Here is a 17,488-nt window from a genome sequence, read left to right as displayed (position 1 = left end):
AATAAATATATATTAAATACATTCCTATTGTTATATGTATATACTGCAGTTGTCCATGATCTCAGATCTTGTTTCCTTTCTTAATTTTCTCAATTTACACGATCCCAACGCCAGACAGTGCTGTCATCGCAAACACAAATTAGGATTGAGCCATCCTTGGAGAACGATGTTTGCCGTATGGTGGAATTGCATTTTGGATGAATCAAATGACTGCATTTGGTTAGGTTCGGATCGTTACAGTCGAGTTCCCACACAAATGTAGTGCCCAATTGATTGCCCAAAGCCAAAACCTTTTGCCAGGCATTAAAGGCAAAGCGAACAAACCAAATTTCGCACATCTTGTAATCGAAATGATGCAGGACCGTGGTGGTAGTGGTGGCATCCTGCGCTTTAATCTCATGCATTAGTTTACCAGGCTTCCAGCAGACTATGGAATTCTCGCAGGATTTCGAAAAGATAAAGTCCCCAAACCATTGAACACAATCCACATAATTGCGGTGTATATCGCGAGTTGAAAAATCGGGAAAGTGTTCTTTGATTGTCGGAAATGGGCCGGTCATTTTAGTTGGATTGAAATTGGAGCTCAACGCGATGGCTTCTTTGATCTCTGGTTTATCCAGGCGCCACAACTTTAAAGAGTGATCCATGCCGCTGGACATAATTCGATCCCCACGTAAATCGAAATCAATGGACAATACCTCATCGCGATGTCCTTCGACACCACCAAACACGGCAACACAGACATCTGTTTGAATGTTCCACAGACGCAACGAGTGATCCTTGCTGCCAGAAAGCAGCAATTGGGGTAATATTGGATGAAATTTCAGCTCATTAATGGCATGACCATGTCCAATATAGTTTTTGCTACACTGATGCTTCAGGGGATTAAAAATGCGAATCACACCACGGTAACCGGCAGCGGCCAGCACTGGATCACCGGAAACGGTGTCAAAAGACCAGGCGCAAGTATAAAAACTTTCGTCTGTCTAAGGATAGAACACAATCTTTAAACAGAGAAGTTCAATTGACTTGGTTGTTTTCTTACATCTGGATCCGCATAGACCTGCAGCAGACGTATTCCATGTTCTGGCTGATCCTCTTCATCATCAGAACTAGATGTCGGATTCTGCTTAACACACTCATAAATGGACACTCGATCCTTGCCCACAGTGGCAAAGACTAATTGATTTCTATCCAGAAATGGATTAAATTGCACTCCAAAGATTTGATGATTATGATCCTCGCGAACATGATAGCTTTAAACGACATGGAAGATTATCACCATCAGTATATCCTTGACCCTTTTGCTAGTTTCTCCTACCTGTATTTGTAAAGCGGTTGAACAATTTTCGGTGCTTTTGCCCGCCGACAAAGCCGGTTCAATTTTCGCGTATTTGGTGATTTACTACGAGTTGTTGTTGTTGTTGTGCTAAATACACTGGCCGTCTCATCGCGATCCAGTTCTAAGGAAGATTTCGATCTCGTGGTTTCATGCTCTTCCAAATCATGCAAAATTTGATCTTCCAAAGGAGGTAGCTCTTCAATTTGTGACTCGGGTTGACTGTCAAAAGTTTCAGTCATCTTAAAAGATTGCGCTTAAACGCTTTTTTCTTTACCAAAACTTAATCGCCACCGCCGCCACTAGAGGTGGACGAAAACAACAATATATCGATGCCGCCACTGCGTCTGACATTTCGTCGGAGCAGCCGCTTTGGCTTCCTTTAGGCTAAAAATCACGTTAAGGGCGATTTACTTTGAAAACCTTTAAAAATACTTGTTACTTATTTTTTATTCTAAATTGGTAAATCAATATTATTCTATGGGATTTCTGCTCAACGGCAATTATTTTTTAAGCTCAATAGTTCATCTAGATATTGTTCAACCTCTTTGTGAGCCTTCACACTGTGCTCTGTCTTGGTCGCAATCTCGTTTGTAAGGAAGCTGCGCAATAATTCTGCTTTCGTTTGCATCAGATGCGCCTGCGCCTGTTGAAGCTTCAATTCGTTTGCCAAATGTGGCCCCATTTTGAGGTCTGCTGCTGTCTGAAGTAGTTTACATTTACGGCTCAGCTTTTCCACCAACTTTTCTAAGCAAGCGCGATGTTCTTTTTCTAGTCGTATAATTTCTTTTTGTCCTGTACTAAGCCCACAGTCATTGTTAAATGCGTCAGGAAATTCGGAACGTAGTTTACGGCCTTCATCAGCTATTGGTGTCAGAGTTGTGCGCAGATGAGCAGAAAATTTGGACATCAACGCCTTGCGATCAGCGTAATTGAGATCGGTTCCTAAATGAGACATTTATGTGAAACATATCTTTACTGTTTAAACATTTGAGGTATACCTGTCAAATTCTCTCGATTGAATTCTTGACCTTCACCCGGGCATATGTATTCGCCTATGGAAACTAATTTTAGAGCTCGCTTAATCTCAGGACTCGGGTTTGGGCCCAAATCTAAAGTCCGGACTAGCTCCAGCAAAAGTTTTAATTTCAGCACACGCTTTAGTTCATGGTTACGAGTCTCGATCAAATTTTTTGTCTCAGCAGATAAAACCGTGGCCGATAGGCTGTCCATTTAAAAAAAATAATGACACAAATTTTACAAAACAAACACAAATTTCAATTTGATGTTTCTTGTTGTTGTCAATAGGGTGCAATCGATTGATGTCTCACCTCTAGTCTCCATTTTGTATTCAATACGGTTGATTTAAATAAACCGCTAATTTAGCTATAACTCAAATGGAATCGATATTAAATGTTTTGCTATATCATTAAAAACGTAATGAATTTTAATTTATTTATGAATTTCCGTTTATTATAATATCTTAATTTTCGTATATCAACATAGTAGTTCAACCATAAAATATTGAAAAAAGTTAATTTAAAGCTTTCCTAGCTAAGCCGCAGAAAAATCTCCAAGTCGGCAGCATCGTTTAGCACTATTCTTTGCAACACGCGGATGGCTAAACATAAATAAATAACAATGGATGTAATTAAGGTAATTTGAAATAAAATTTAATTTGTTAAACTCTAATAAGTCTCATTCTTAATAATCAGAAACCCAAAAAATCAAAAAAATCCAAGGCACCCAAAGATTCCAGTCAAACACTAAAACTGGCCGCACTGCAAAAGAAACAAAAGGAAGTCGCACGAGTTTTGAATTTAAAAAATGAAATTATCATGAAAGGTTTATCCTATTTGGAATATATGGACTTAAGGGCTGAGATCGAACGACTAAATGGTCTCAAAGAGCACTTTACGAGACGTGTAGAGAAATTAAAACAACAAGCTAAATAAATTGCATCAATTTTATTATAGAACCTTATTTAAGTAAGTTGTTTAGATTGCGTTTATTCATTCAATTTTTTTTTTGTGCAGATACTGTATTAGCTGTCGATTTAAATGCATTCCACATGCGACGAAACTCCGCTTGAAACGATTTGGTCAGTACTTTATCAGAGGTAATGATGCAGTTCTCCCAGTTGCCTCCGAGTCCCTGTCTGGTCCAGTTAACCGATCCACTTATCAGAATGCTGTTATAGGGACGCACATGTTTTCGCTTCTTAAGTTCTATAATTTCATTAACACGAGCTTCTCCATCAATGACACAGAACTTGTGATGCATCATGCTGTTGGTATCAGGGCAACGCACTGGGATACGGGAACCGACCATGGTACGAATCTGTGAACCCGTCGAGTCCACCATTTCATGGTCGCTGATAAGTCTAACGATAACACCTCGTTCCAATGACCGACTTATAGCTTCTATAAGGGTGACGGAAGTTAAAGTGTAAATGGCCAAATCTATGGAATACTGCGCTTGATCCATCTCATAAGCAATGCGGTTCGAGTGTTTTGAGGTGCAGAATTCATTGGGGCATTCAGAATCTGGAAATTTCGTGGGCCTGGGCTTCTTATTTGAGCTTTTTAGATGTTCCGCTAAACAACTTCCTCCTTTTTCATTGAAAAAAAGAACCTCGTGTACTTTTCGTTTCGGTGTGAATGCATTTTTGCGTAGGTAAATATATGTTCTCCAAATTACCTCGGATGCTACACCAATAGTAACTACCGTCGCAATGGGATGGCTTTTCATAAGAGCAATAATTTCTGGGAAATTCATATCGTTTATATCCAATATTCTTTATCACTTGTCAAAAATTGTATTTAGCGCCTATGACAATTAGATTGAGATAAATTAGTGATGACACAACAGTTCTGTTTATTTAGCGGAAATTTGGCCGATTACCAAACGATAAAAATGAAGCGTCTACAGCTAGATTTTAATATTATGAAAAATAGCTATTTTCACTTATTTTGTTAATTCGATATTTATCGGCGTAGTATATCGCCATCACTAGCAATCACAACGTTTATAATATTTTTTTCTGAAAAGCTACAGAAAAAAATAATTGGACGAGTTTGATAAAAAATGGGGTCCTCATCTGCAGGAAAGAAGCACAAAAAGGATAAGAAGCACAGGCATCGTTCGCGTTCCCTGGAGCGGCGTTCGGGTGTCGAGGAGGATGAGGTCCAAATTTTGGACAGGCATCACAGACACAAGAAGCATAAGGAACATCGACACAAGCATCACAGGCACAGGGAGAGGGAAGGTGGTGAGAGTGGCAGTGGAGGCCGTGCCAGTGAAGTCATATCGCTGGAGGAATCAGATTCCGATAGCTCAGATTGCGTCGAAGTGCCCATAGAGCATGCCAAAACCAGGGTCAGAGAGAGGGAGGCACCACCACCCCCTACAATTAGAGAAAGGGTAAGAGACCGTGAGAGGGATCGTGAGACGGAAGTCTCTGCTCCGCCACCTCCGCAGATATCCAAACATTTGGACTATGAGCGTCGTCGTGAGCGTGAGTCGGATCGTGAGCGAGAGTCTCGTAAGCGGATGATGCGTGAAAAAGAACGTCCCAGAGAAAGATCACGTAGCCAATCCCCTCCACCGCCATCAACTTCACGAAGGCGTGACGCGGCACCTCCACCACCAACCATATCATCATCATCTTCACGGTCCTATTCGCCCATACCCGACAATGGAGCTGGTGATGTTCTGTCGATTGAGGAGACAAATAAACTTCGTGCCAAGCTAGGTCTGAAACCACTTGAAGTGGATAGTGGACCAACTAAATCATCTTCTGCGGCTTCTAGTCATGGTGAATCACATGCCAAATCCTCGGGTGAAAAAGATCTCTCATCCTACAAAGATGAATGGGGTGAATTTTTGCATAAACCTGCCGATAATATCAAGGAGAAGAAACAGGCAGAAAAGCTTAGAGATAAACTAAACCTGCGTAAGGAAAAACGTTTTCTCGAAGAGAGATTAGCACGGATCAAAACGTTGGGTGAATCTGACGAAGAAACCGATAACACATCCAAATGGGTGGATCGTAATAAGCGAGTTGTTAATGAACGGGAAGAGGCAAAGCGAAAGGTAAAAGCGAAAAGCGCCAAAAAAAAAATTCATTGGATTAACTTTAATTATCTTTTATCTTAATTTCGCAGGCCAAAGAGCTAGAGGAGCTAGATGAGGCATTCGGTGTAGCCGAAATGGTTGAAGAGGAAAAGCAAAAAGCTCGCCAGCGTGCCTATGGCGATAATAGTCTAAAAGGTTTACGCGTTGACCACGATATGGATGATTTCGGTGAGGGACGTACTGTTATATTAACCCTTAAGGATCAGGATGTACTCAACGAAGAGGATGGCGACACTCTGGTTAATGTTAATATGCTTGACGATGAGCGTTATAAGAAGAATGTGGCCAACAAGAAACAAAATCCTCTGAGCTACGGCTATGATGTCTATGAAGAGCAATACGATGAACTGGGTAATCCCATAGAGCGTTCCATATTGGAGAAATATGATGATGATATCGATGGAAAGCCAAAGAAGCGCAAGAATTTTGTAATTGGTGAGAATGTAGAAGAGCAGCGAGATCAACGACGCAAACTTCTGGAGATAAAAACCAAATTGGCCGGTAAACGTTTGGAAACGTTACAGGACACGAATTTACAGCTGGCATCAGATACATACAGCACGGCGGAGTTGGCTACGTAAGTATTTAAAAATAATACAAGCAAAACAATTGTGTAAACTCTTTTGTTTTTTTTTTTTTAGATTTAAGAAACCCAAGAAAAAGATCAAGAAATTGCGCCAAAAGCTCAAAGCGGAAGATCTAGAACAATTGGCAGAGCCATCTACATCTGGTTCTTCAAATTTTGGCAGTCGTCATGGACGTTATCGTGATGCCGACGATATAGAAATGAAAGACGAGGAACAAGAAACAAAGTCCACGCAAATTAAATTGGAACTCGATGACGATGATGATCTGGAGCGTGTTTTATCCAAAGCACGTAGACTAAAACAAAAGGAGAATATTATTAAGAAATCATTGCCCATCGATGTGGCTGCTATCGAAAGGGATATTAAGCCAGAACCCGTACAAGAAGTTAACTCGGCCACATCGGGTATCATATTGAGTGGTACAGATAATAATATCGTATTAAATGCTACGGCTGAATTTTGCCGTACTTTGGGTGATATACCCACATATGGTATGGCTGGTAATCGTAATGAAGACTCCAATGATATGATGGACTTTGATAATAATGAACAGCAAATGGATGAGCATATGGATGGTCATGGGGATGAGGCATCAGTCAGTGGTCATGGCCATGGCACATGGAATTCTGTTAATCCAGATGAAGTAATGCAACCAGCTGATTTTGATAATCTGGGTGATGATTTGGAAGATCGTGCCATCTTAGATGAAGAGCCAGATGTGGGCGCTGGTGTGGCAAATGCCTTGAGGCTGGCCCTATCGAAGGGCTATCTCGAAAAGGAGGAGAAAAACAGGCCAAGTAATACAAAAATGGCCCATCTGCAGGCCAAGAATTATTCCATTGAAGACAAGGCAGCTGGGTAAGTTTATCAAGTAAACTTAACCACATTTTTCATATATATTAATTCCATATATTCTCGTTTTTAGGGAAGAGGAAAAAGTTGGTCGTCGAGATCGTTTTCATTCTGGTCCAATTATGGACTTTAAAGACAAGGAGACCTTTAAACCTAATGTCAAACTGGATTACATTGATGACAATGGTCGTATCTTGAATCTTAAAGAAGCCTTCCGCTATCTCTCGCACAAATTCCATGGCAAGGGTCCAGGTAAAAATAAGATTGAGAAGCGTCTCAAGAAAATGGAACAAGATGGGGTAAGTTGGCAACAGATATGCATAAAATTAAATAAAAAATCTAATTAAATCTTTCTCTCACAGTTAATGAAGACCATGAGTTCAACAGACACTCCATTGGGCACTCTGACTATGCTACAGCAGAAGCAAAAGGAAACTAAAACCGCTTATGTCGTCCTTAGTGGCAGCAATAAAACTACATCTGGTGTCGGTGGCGCACCCATAGCCAAGTTTAAATAAGAACACAAAAAGAAAGAAAGGCAAACCATAACAGGATGATTTATACCATAACCAAATGCAATAGTAACTTCCCAAAATCCCACAAAATACAATACATACATACACAACGTCTCAAACCAAATGCAAAAAAAAAAAAAAAGAAAAAACCTAATTGAAAATATGTCCTGATTATATTTAATTCAAATACAAATGTGAAAACTAGTTCATCAAATTTATATAGATGGGTGGATCGCCTTTGCGATGAGTCACTATAAAAAAAAATTAAGCAAAAATACAATTAATTATTTTAACGAAACAAAATAATTTTCTAATTGTACCTACCATTGAAATTTGTGGCCAACAAAGTTCTTTTGTTACCCTGCAGCATTTCGAATTTTTTGCCCGATTTCCTATAACCACAATCCATAAATGATGAATGCGATTTATATATCCAACGACATTTGCTATCTCCATAGCGTATATAATTAATTTCCACCTCTTCAACGTTGGGTGGCATTAATACGCCAGAATTTTCCATTGTTGTTTGATTCCCACTACGATAGAAATCTAATCCACCATAGCCAAAGATTAGAGCTTGTAGAAATCCACCGATGCCGGTTAAGAAATTGGCTGACCCCTCATAGCCAATGGGCGTTTCACTCCATACCTTGAACTCGGGACGTACATAGCTCTTGTAGCCACGCTCAAAGTATTCATCTGCCCGCCAATCCTCCGATGTACGCAAATAGTTGGCCGCAAACATGGACCAAGTCATGGCTGGTCCGGATTCTCGAGTGGCATTGGCATAATACTTTAGATCGTTCAGATGTGTAGAGCTGCAATGGAATTTTGGGTTATCAAGACTTGTGGAATCTTTGTTCTTACCTTTTATCGAAACGCAATGGATAACCCAATAGAATTGTATCCGCTTGCTTTACTTCCGTATTCAGTTTATAGCCCTCATGTTGCGGATGATAATCCAAGTCCACATCACGTAGGATTAACAAACGATTGCTAACTTGTTGCCATTTTTCAAAGAGTTCAGTGCTTGCGTTACCGCACATTCCACCAGCCCATACGGCAAATTCCAAAGCAATCTTTGCCATGGCATTCGTATAGACATTGTCATCGACATTTGCATGATCCTCGTCGGGACCCATGACATTGAGGAAATGGCACACTTGTTTTAGTTCCTCACAGGCGGCACGGCTAACCAGAAATTCAGCTACTTCGGCAGCAATGGGCCAGGCTTTATCACATGTCCAATCAAAATCCGCCGATTGGGCAAAGAACTTTTGCAGGGCAAAGGAAATATCAGCAGATATATGGATCTCCTGTTGGGCTACTTCCGGACAGCAGGGATTGGTAACCTCTGTGCCCGTATAGGCGCTTTCCCAGGGATATCTAATACAAGCAATTAAGTAGTGTTAAAGGCTATAAAATAACCCTCATCTTTAACTCACCTCGCTCCCTTATAACCCTTGGCATAGGCATTATACTTGGCGGCCTCTAATTTACGGCTGCGATACTCCAAAACCTCTTTGGCATAATCGTAGCCGAATTGTGTAACCACCGGCAGCATCCAGATCTCTGTATCCCAAAAACTATGACCCTGATAGTCTGCCTCGAGATTGCCACGTCCCAGACCAGTTGGACTAAGACCATCGAAGGGTTCATTCTTTTGATTCGTGGTCAAAGATGGCAACGAACTGGCCAAATAGAATATTCCTGCATTCGCTATTTGCCACAATTCCAGAGAATTTCCAGCAATTCTGATGGAGAAATCATTGTCCCAGAAGTCATGCCATCTCTTAATATGCTTTTGATGCAGATCCTGGAAATTCAATTCAAGTGCATCTTGCAGATCCTTCAATGCCACACTTTGCTCTCGATCTATACAGATTATGATACGATGAGTTATTTCCATCTGCCATGTGGGCCATTCAATTTGTAGAGGTTCCTCCAAAGATTGACTGAATAGAATATAAATTTCATGTGGCTGTGGTTGGAATCTTTCAAATTCCAAGACCTGAGTACGACCACGAATTACACGATAATCTCCTTTGGCATTGCTGCCATTGTTCAGGACGACAAATTCAAAGGCATCACTAGCAATGCCAGGATGTTGGCTCAACTTAAGAAACTGAGGAGCTGCAGAAACAAAGACAAAATGGTACAATTTATCTCAAAGTTCCACATTATGTCAACTTACCATTTGATCGCGCTGTGGTTGCATGTCTACTGGCCACCACTTCATATACAAGAGCACGATTGAAATACTTATGTGGATATGATCGCTGTTCAAGAGTTATTCCCAGCTTCTTATAGTCTTTGCGATAACGAAAATAACCATCTCGCAGATCCATCTCATAAAGGGTATCATTCGTTGTAGATAACTCATCGTCATCCGTTGCACATCCAAATCTATCGCAAACTACTGCGCTGATATTAAGCCAATTGGGTATACGAGCTCTTTTGCTATTGCCACCGGCTCCATTGTAGACACCATTCATGAAAATGGCATCTCCGAAAACCGTATAACCCAGATGACCATTACCCAAAGTGGGCATAAAATTTAGATCAGATGGAAGTCTGCAAAATGTTATTTTAAAGTTTTAGAATTAGACGTCTGTGCGAATTTATTTAAGAAAATTCTATTTCGGTTTATTAGATTAGAGAAGAAAGATCTCAGAAATTTATTAACTTGAGATAGAAAAAAACAAAGGCTCTCTTTTTGAATTTTCAATTAAATTTTGTTTTGTTTATAAAAAAGATAGTTAATGGAACTAGATTATCGTTTAAGGGGCTAGATGGGTAACAGAGGCTAAAAATTTGAGTTATTATTATCATTATCATCAGTATTAGATATACTTGGATATGGAGCTATATTCTAGAACCCTTAAAGTAAGGTAAAGACTCACGTTGCTGGCCATAAAATTATAACGTTTAATTCCTATTTTCTTAACTCAAAAGTACTTTTAGGTAAATTTTTTGAAATATTCTGTTTGGTAGTTGATTACGCAGTAAAATTATGAATCGTCAATGGGGTCATATTAGCTTTGGCTGTTTTTTCTATAGATATATTTAAAAAATCTGTCTAATCAGACTGAACACAAATTTATGACATCTTACCAAAATCTTAACTATAATAGAGAATTCTATGAACTATTTCACGTAGTTGCTTTCTGGTGAAACTAGCAATTTAGAGCCTAATGATAAGCTGATTTATCTGTATAATTTTTAGGTCTTTTAATTTGGAGACTTAGTTTGACACTAATAAATACTGAAGTTATGTTGTTGTACTCTAAAAGAAATGGAGTCAAATTTACAATAAAATGAAAATATATCTCAAAAATCGGGAAAAATTATAAGACATTCTACGACTTACGTTTTCTGTTTACTTTTTAAGTAATTTTGAATTCTTTTTTTTTTTTTATAATTCCATTGGATGTTCGAAAGTAAGTAAGTGTCTTATTTTCAATCATAATTTTGTTTTTTAACTCTTCACCTTAACTTACGTATGGGTTTGTAGTAGATACGCTTCTGGAGTTTCAGCTCTTGAGAAATTTCCGAGCAGAACGAATCCAACTGCCAGCCATATGAATTTAAACATGTTTTTCGTTTAAATGTCAAGAATATACTGAAACGAACAATTGATTATACATAGTCGTTGATTCAAGTGGCTTTCGCCAATTGCTGCAGTTACTTGAATAATGATAAGGAACGATGGTGATAAGTTCATAATCTGTTGGACTGGTAGAAAGTGTGAAGAGCACCGTATGGCAAATTGTTGTTTAATCTATTAAATTGCACTTACTTTAATATTTTTTTTTATTTGTGTTTCCATCAAGACAATTATCAGTGAAAATTGATTTTAATATGTGTTTAATCAAAGCTGCGATAGATTATATTGTAAATATTCCAAGGGTTTAAATAGAGTTGTTGATTTAAGTAAATCTGTAACGCATTTTTCAGTACTCATTGGCTCATCATAGGCACAAGTAAGAGCCAAACATTATCACCTTTAGGCATGGAATTCTTTTCTTGCGATGTCAATAATATTTTCTCAAGTCATAACCATTGACTTAGTTTTTATTACACAGAGATAATCAAACTGAAGATTAGGAATGACCCAAAGAGATAGATGGGGACAATTATGAGAAATCTTCTAATGCCATGAGAGAGATATTCACAGAAGAAGACAAAAAAGTCATTAAAGGTCTCAGGTGGTGGCTCTCGGCATGATCTTTGTGTGTGCGTTCTTTGGGTGGGCTATAGTCTAGATTTCTCATTTTTTTTCTCATATTTTTTATATGATGATATTTTTATAATTTCTAGTTACAAGTAAGTAGCAGCTGAGGGTAATTATGACTTTTGTTGTTGTTGAGTCTAATTACCTTACCTGGCGTAGTTTTATATTCCCACATAGAAATACCTAAAGGTTACTACATACATACACTTGACAAAAGTAATCGACATATATATCTGTTAAAACAAACAAAAAAATGTTTATATGAAATATATATAAAGCTGCTTAAGGTACAGGATTTCACTGAACATTTCCTTAAGTGCTAATGATATATAAAATTTATGAACATAATCAAAGTAGTTAATGTTTAGATTTTTAAATTTTTTTCCTTTGGTTTTCTCTTAAAGATTAATAATCTGAATGATATTTAGTATGTTATATAACAAAATATCTTATAAGCTATTTACTCTAAGCTGTAAATAACTTATAAGATATTTTACACACAGAGAGACATGTCCTTGTCCCTATGGACCCATAAGTAAGACTTCGAGAAATCAAATTTCATTAAAGTTTAAAAGCAAGCTAAGCTGACCCCATAAGTTTATATTTTTGATCATTATCATTACATTTGTGTATTATGTACGCAGATCAAGTTTATTCAAAATTCTTGCCACGCCTCTTTTCACCTTTATATTTTAAATAATCGTGGTTTTCTAAGGAACTATTTGATATTTGGCCATTTAATGATGTTTGACAAATGATAATTTTTTAGTAAGAGTATGTACATAAAATTATGTTCCAGAAACAGAACTAGCCTATATAAGGCATATTGGATTTTTCCTAAAAATAAAACATTCATCTTGAAAAACATGATATATGAACGTTTGGACTTATTTTTCTTAGTGGTTTTTGTAAATAATAATAGACATATATTAGCCAAATTCAACGCCATCTTGAACTTAACAACGAAGCGTAACCAAATAAAAGAACCCGACTTTAACCCGACTATAACCGATACGGCGCGCTCATCGTGACTTCTTGCGTGCCAAATTATGTGTTGTGTGTACATATATGTACCTATGTATGTATAGCCGATCTTTGTTTATGAAAACCTCCTCCCCCATATAGCATAATATATCTTAACTTTAAAATTTTTAATGACGTTACGCCGCGATGGGTTTTCTGCTCAAGATCCATAAAGAAATGCTCAGGTGTTCGAAAGGAAAAAAAAAAAAGAAAAACTTCTGTCTTGCGGTTGCTTGGCACGAGATCTGGCATCTCTCTGTGATTTACCCTTTTCGAGTTGTGGCTTCCCCCCTAATGGTATATAAGCTCGTTAGTTTTCAAGAAGTCCAGAGAGGGCTGGGGCTCTATCGCGATGTTTTGGATCGTCGAAGCGTAACTGAAATATTAAAACAATTTTTTTTTTGTTTTTTTTTTGTCTTTCTTGTTGCTGCTATTTTGTTTTCTGTTGTTAGTCAGCCATTTTGTTGGTGGTTTTAACGTCAGATTTTGTGTTTTTTTTCTTTTTTTTTTTGTTTAGGTTTCTTTCTACTTCTTTTTTTTTGTTTTTGTTTTTGCTAACCTGTTGGTCGAAAAGTCGCGTCGAGAAATTTACGCAACGAAGCGTTGCCAATGAGTTTCCGCTTTTTGTGGTACATAGGCACATGGGCAATGGGCTTAGTCGTTGTCGTTGTCGGCCCAAAATGAACACCAGCAATTGTTTGCTCAAATAACAATTTATATACATACATTTATACCTAGTTTATATAGCAAAACATATTTGTCTACATCATAGATGGACCACAAAAGAATTGAAAGATAATGCTCATGGATCTTAATCTTTGCTTAATGGTTTGAGCTTCGGGTAAGCTTTTCCGCTTCATTTCCTTGTAATTCTCAACTAGGTTTAGCATAGAGCAAGATGAGGAATATATATCTTAAAGTTCATTGCTAATTTGCAATCGAATCATTTGTATCTTAAATTGATTTGTCTTACTTCATGCTAATTGTTTGCTTGTCCGAATGAAAGCTCTACTAAAATCTGTTTTTATGGCTTGTTTTTATATTTGGTTGTAAAGATTTCCTTCATCTAACAATCTATGCATTTCACACTAACAAACCGAGTGACAATGACTATTTATGTAGTAGTTTTGGTTAAAAGCAATCACTTCTCTGAAACTAAGAAGTGATTAATGTGAAGCACATTTTTATTATGCCTACTCATATAAGCAAATTGAGTTAGCTCGAAAGTAAATAACTATTAAACATGATTATATACATATGTACATATGTATTTCACTATATGTATATCTACAAATATATTTCTTATGGCTTTCACAGTGAAAAATCATTCGCCTAGTAAACTAAAGTATCAGTAAATCAGTAATCTATTAATATCTTAACCTTTAAAATCTAATCTATTAAATTGCACTTAGTTTAATATTTTTTTTATTTGTGTTTCCATCAAGACAATTATCAGTGAAAATTGATTTTAATATGTGTTTAATCAAAGTTGTGATGGATTATATTGTAAATATTCCAAGGGTTTAAATAGAGTTGTTGATTTAAGTAAATCTGTAACGCATTTTTCCGTACTCATAGGCACAAGTAAGAGCCAAACATTATTAATATCTTAACCTTTAAAATATGATATGAACAGTGGTTTAAATTAAAATTAAATATATATTTTCTTCGTTTGCTAATCAACACTATATTTAGTTATATTTTTCAAATGTGTAAACAGCGGATTAATGCATTTATTTTATTAGATTCATTTTATGCACTTAAATTCACTTCAATGTGGTATTTATTTTCATTAATATATAACTTTGATTAAGGCTTAAGCTGTTTAAGTAAAAGGACAATCATGTATAAGTCATAAAATCCTGACTTTTAATAAGGTCAGCACTTTAATATGTATGAGTTTTGAAAGTTTGTATTTGTACACCTGCAAAGATTATATACCCTGACAGTCATTGACCACTAAATCTTAAATCTTTTTATTGGTTATAGCTTAAATAATTTCTGCTGAAATATTATAAGAACTGTCTCTTTCTCGGTGCTAAGCAAAACGGACAAAACACAAAATATTTGATTTGAAAACTTCTGAGAATTCCTAAAAACTCTTATCCAATTATTTAATGGCATTTTAAAATATAAATAATCTGAAAGTATATATCTCAACCATCACTTGTCTCCCGATCACCCACCCGCTGTGGCTTAAGCATTTACTCGCATTTTTTCTGCCTTTCTTTCGTTTTTTTTTCCTCCTCCTCCTCGGAATTGTGAGTATTTTTCTGCCTAATTTGTGTGAGCGCCCCTCGAAAAAAAAATGAAACGCGTGTGAAAATTATGTTTATTATGCGGCCGCCCAAAAACCATTGTATTGTATGTTGTATAGGGTTAATACAAAGACTTAAATACATATAAACAATACAATTCATGGGCATACAAAATACATACACATAGATGGATATGGAGGCAGTCAGTTTGACCATTATTGTGCTTTCCCTTTAGACTTTTTGTTATATATACATCTGTTTTTTTGGGTGTTGTCCAACTGTGAGCTGAAAAGTCTGCCTAATTGTTGTAATTTGCTTAGATATTTTATTTATCGTTGCTTAGATAATAATTATGATGATTATCTATGAAACGGTGTATTTAAAAATTAAAAATTATTTTGTCCGCACAATTACATTTGCGTTGAAAGTGTTTCAGAAGCCGCCACCAAGCAAGCTTTGTGGCCTGGGAACCATACGAAAAAGGCACATACGAAATAAATTGAAGAAGAAGGGGCACCCAAAGTGTAGACAGAAGACTTGGTGTTGCTTTTGGTTTTTTTTTTCTTTTGCATTTTGCAACTCAATTATGAGAAGCGCGGCGTTTCTTTTGCCACCATGCACCACCTGACGACGATTCGTGCAATTTCTAGCTGATAATTTGCATTATTTCTTTGCTCGCAGGTGGCTAAGACCAAGCAAAGACTATGGCGCTGGCTTTGGCCACGGCTATGGCTATATGACTTTGGTTATACCAACGGGCCCCATTCGGTTGCTGATCTCACGCGTTGAGCACTCGCTTTAATTACACTACACAAAAGAAAATAATTTAAAGTCTAGAAGTGTTATGATATGGAATAGCATTTGTTATTCCAAAAGCAATATTTGTTATGAAGGCCAAACTAAAAAAAATCCTACAGAACTTCAAAACAGTTTCATTTAGAATTCCAAAACTATTTCGAAATAAAACAGATTTACATTTGAAAACGAGAACAGATTCTGAAAAGAAGTCATCCACTTAACCTGCCATTTAGAGACAGACTGGTGATTCCACCCCCATTTCATGATTACATTTGATAATATTTTTTATTGTCCATTTAGGATACATTGCAAATAAAAATGAATGTTAAAAAATGTTATGCACATAGGTTTTTTAAATTTCAATTTTTGTTAGAGTCTTAGGATGTTTGACATATATGCAGACAGTTTTTATGACTTGAATGATAGTTAATTGATATTCGTAAAAAAATGAACACAGCTATTTAAGTTGAATTAAAATTGATAGAGCTATGGATGTTTTATTTGAAGTATTTCTCTCGTTGATAGCATTTTAATATTCAATTTATCGTCGCAGAACGAGGATCATCTTTATTTTTCGGAGACCCACTTGATGAGCTGTGAAAATAACGGATAACTGTCTAAATCCCGAACTGGAAACACTTGAAAAATTTTTATCAATTGGCAGGATCAAGAAACTCAAAAACCTTTTTGTTAAAAAAAAAATATTGTGAAATTAATGGCTATATGACTTTAATACATAGACGGATCTAGGATTTGGAATCCGGAAACTTTGCCCCTTAAAGTATGCAGTAGGCTAAAAAAGTATTCATTATTTGCCACAAATTTATAAAGTTTCGAATGCTTTTTAACTTAAAAAAATCTGATGTATCTAGAACTTTTTTGATTGATATTTGCTTTCATTTTTTAAGCCTAATTTGTAGACCCTTAAGTATTTGTGAAAAACACGGGTATAGATTTAGATTTAGTATCTAAAATTGTCGAGAATATTTGTAATTTAAAGTGTGTTGCTTAGTGTTAAGTATACTTTTTATTTTGTATGCATATATATTTTTTTTTGCTGACTTGCACTTGCAATGTGCAGTGTCTGTGACCTTTTCGCGGCTGCACTCCAATTCAATTACAGGCCAACACACACACACACACATACGAACTCAAAGCTTGCATCGAGAGAAAGGGAGAGAGAGTGAGAAAGAGTCTTTGCCTCGTAGTTGGGTGAGATAATTATCAGCAGATGAGTGGAATGAAGATGCATTTTGAGGGGTGGCGGACGATTGATATGTAAATTTTCATTTGTGTTCGCATTTGAAATGCGTAAGTCATCCGAGGCCATCCCGAAAACGGGAAACAACTACTTGATCACTATTTCGGTGCGACAAATGGCCATGGTTGGCTGACTGCTAATTAAGGCAGGTCGGGGAAGAGCGTGGGAAAGGATTTTCCGCAAGGATCTTGGTTGGGGCAGAACTTCTTTTTTTTACAGCTGCCATTAAACTGAGTGGCCAGGAAGCACGTAAACCACAAAACCAAAGCAAAAGAAAATATTGATACAATCTCCCTATCTAGAATCCATCTTTTGGCCCGCGCGTTCACTCACCGTGATTAGAGTTTTTGTTATGAAAACAGATTTCAATTATTACACCTGTTGAGCATAAAATAGCACAAGAACCAGGCCTCAACCTCTTTTCCAGCTATAGAGATTTCTTTGAAGCGTGCTTCCTGCTGCCACATTTAGTGGCCTATGGCAA

The 17,488-nt window shown here is 37.0% G+C and overlaps 6 protein-coding genes across 6 annotated transcripts; 2 read left to right on the top strand and 4 right to left on the bottom strand.

Moving 5' to 3' along the window:
* Window positions 1-4: 4 nt before the first annotated feature.
* LOC6642349 (polycomb protein esc) lies at window positions 5-1,658 on the bottom strand. The gene is made up of 3 exons (XM_002064856.4): window positions 1,322-1,658; window positions 1,046-1,256; window positions 5-986 (listed from the first exon to the last, which is right to left on the bottom strand). Exons 1-3 carry the CDS (start codon window positions 1,579-1,581, stop codon window positions 90-92), a joined length of 1,368 nt encoding a protein of 455 aa, XP_002064892.1. The 5' UTR covers window positions 1,582-1,658; the 3' UTR covers window positions 5-89.
* A 113-nt stretch (window positions 1,659-1,771) lies between these two features.
* On the bottom strand, window positions 1,772-2,614 carry LOC6642585 (augmin complex subunit dgt2). The gene is made up of 2 exons (XM_002064855.3): window positions 2,341-2,614; window positions 1,772-2,284 (listed from the first exon to the last, which is right to left on the bottom strand). The coding sequence occupies exons 1-2, from the start codon at window positions 2,570-2,572 to the stop codon at window positions 1,833-1,835; spliced, it is 684 nt and encodes a 227-aa protein (XP_002064891.1). The 5' UTR covers window positions 2,573-2,614; the 3' UTR covers window positions 1,772-1,832.
* A 276-nt stretch (window positions 2,615-2,890) lies between these two features.
* On the top strand, window positions 2,891-3,322 carry LOC26530246. Its single transcript, XM_015178517.3, has 2 exons — window positions 2,891-2,995; window positions 3,055-3,322. Exons 1-2 carry the CDS (start codon window positions 2,981-2,983, stop codon window positions 3,292-3,294), a joined length of 255 nt encoding a protein of 84 aa, XP_015034003.1. The 5' UTR covers window positions 2,891-2,980; the 3' UTR covers window positions 3,295-3,322.
* LOC6642584 (mitochondrial cardiolipin hydrolase) lies at window positions 3,292-4,193 on the bottom strand. Its single transcript, XM_002064854.3, has one exon. It carries the CDS (start codon window positions 4,115-4,117, stop codon window positions 3,356-3,358), a length of 762 nt encoding a protein of 253 aa, XP_002064890.3. The 5' UTR covers window positions 4,118-4,193; the 3' UTR covers window positions 3,292-3,355.
* Window positions 4,194-4,360: 167 nt separating this feature from the next.
* On the top strand, window positions 4,361-7,634 carry LOC6642583 (U4/U6.U5 tri-snRNP-associated protein 1). Its single transcript, XM_002064853.4, has 5 exons — window positions 4,361-5,434; window positions 5,506-6,053; window positions 6,118-6,921; window positions 6,989-7,214; window positions 7,278-7,634. Exons 1-5 carry the CDS (start codon window positions 4,427-4,429, stop codon window positions 7,431-7,433), a joined length of 2,742 nt encoding a protein of 913 aa, XP_002064889.2. The 5' UTR covers window positions 4,361-4,426; the 3' UTR covers window positions 7,434-7,634.
* LOC6642582 (protein-glucosylgalactosylhydroxylysine glucosidase) lies at window positions 7,582-11,030 on the bottom strand. The gene is made up of 6 exons (XM_023175690.2): window positions 10,931-11,030; window positions 9,625-10,004; window positions 8,876-9,563; window positions 8,298-8,816; window positions 7,755-8,248; window positions 7,582-7,681 (listed from the first exon to the last, which is right to left on the bottom strand). Exons 1-6 carry the CDS (start codon window positions 11,023-11,025, stop codon window positions 7,632-7,634), a joined length of 2,226 nt encoding a protein of 741 aa, XP_023031458.1. The 5' UTR covers window positions 11,026-11,030; the 3' UTR covers window positions 7,582-7,631.
* Window positions 11,031-17,488: the final 6,458 nt, after the last annotated feature.

Source organism: Drosophila willistoni, assembly GCF_018902025.1.
Source record: "Drosophila willistoni isolate 14030-0811.24 chromosome 2R unlocalized genomic scaffold, UCI_dwil_1.1 Seg167, whole genome shotgun sequence".
Lineage (NCBI taxonomy): Eukaryota > Metazoa > Arthropoda > Insecta > Diptera > Drosophilidae > Drosophila > Drosophila willistoni.
The sequence above is the reverse complement of the archived record's forward strand: the minus strand, read 5'-3'. Positions and strand labels throughout refer to the sequence as shown.

Bases quoted from the DNA above. Each gene is read 5' to 3' on its own strand.
- LOC6642349 (XM_002064856.4), bottom strand. From the start codon at position 1,581: ATGACTGAAACTTTTGACAGTCAACCCGAGTCACAAATTGAAGAGCTA. The intron at 1,257-1,321 runs GTAGGAGAAACT...TGTCGTTTAAAG, and splicing joins CAACCGCTTTACAAATACAG to CTATCATGTTCGCGAGGATC. The intron at 987-1,045 runs GTAAGAAAACAA...TTCTATCCTTAG, and splicing joins AGGTCTATGCGGATCCAGAT to ACAGACGAAAGTTTTTATAC.
- LOC6642585 (XM_002064855.3), bottom strand. From the start codon at position 2,572: ATGGACAGCCTATCGGCCACGGTTTTATCTGCTGAGACAAAAAATTTG. The intron at 2,285-2,340 runs GTATACCTCAAA...TGTCTCATTTAG, and splicing joins CAATCGAGAGAATTTGACAG to GAACCGATCTCAATTACGCT.
- LOC6642584 (XM_002064854.3), bottom strand. From the start codon at position 4,117: ATGAATTTCCCAGAAATTATTGCTCTTATGAAAAGCCATCCCATTGCG.
- LOC6642583 (XM_002064853.4), top strand. From the start codon at position 4,427: ATGGGGTCCTCATCTGCAGGAAAGAAGCACAAAAAGGATAAGAAGCAC. The intron at 6,922-6,988 runs GTAAGTTTATCA...TCTCGTTTTTAG, and splicing joins ATTGAAGACAAGGCAGCTGG to GGAAGAGGAAAAAGTTGGTC. The intron at 7,215-7,277 runs GTAAGTTGGCAA...TTTCTCTCACAG, and splicing joins AGAAAATGGAACAAGATGGG to TTAATGAAGACCATGAGTTC.
- LOC6642582 (XM_023175690.2), bottom strand. From the start codon at position 11,025: ATGTTTAAATTCATATGGCTGGCAGTTGGATTCGTTCTGCTCGGAAAT. The intron at 9,564-9,624 runs GTAAGTTGACAT...TTGTTTCTGCAG, and splicing joins AACCACAGCGCGATCAAATG to CTCCTCAGTTTCTTAAGTTG. The intron at 7,682-7,754 runs GTAGGTACAATT...TTTTTTTTATAG, and splicing joins GTTGGCCACAAATTTCAATG to TGACTCATCGCAAAGGCGAT.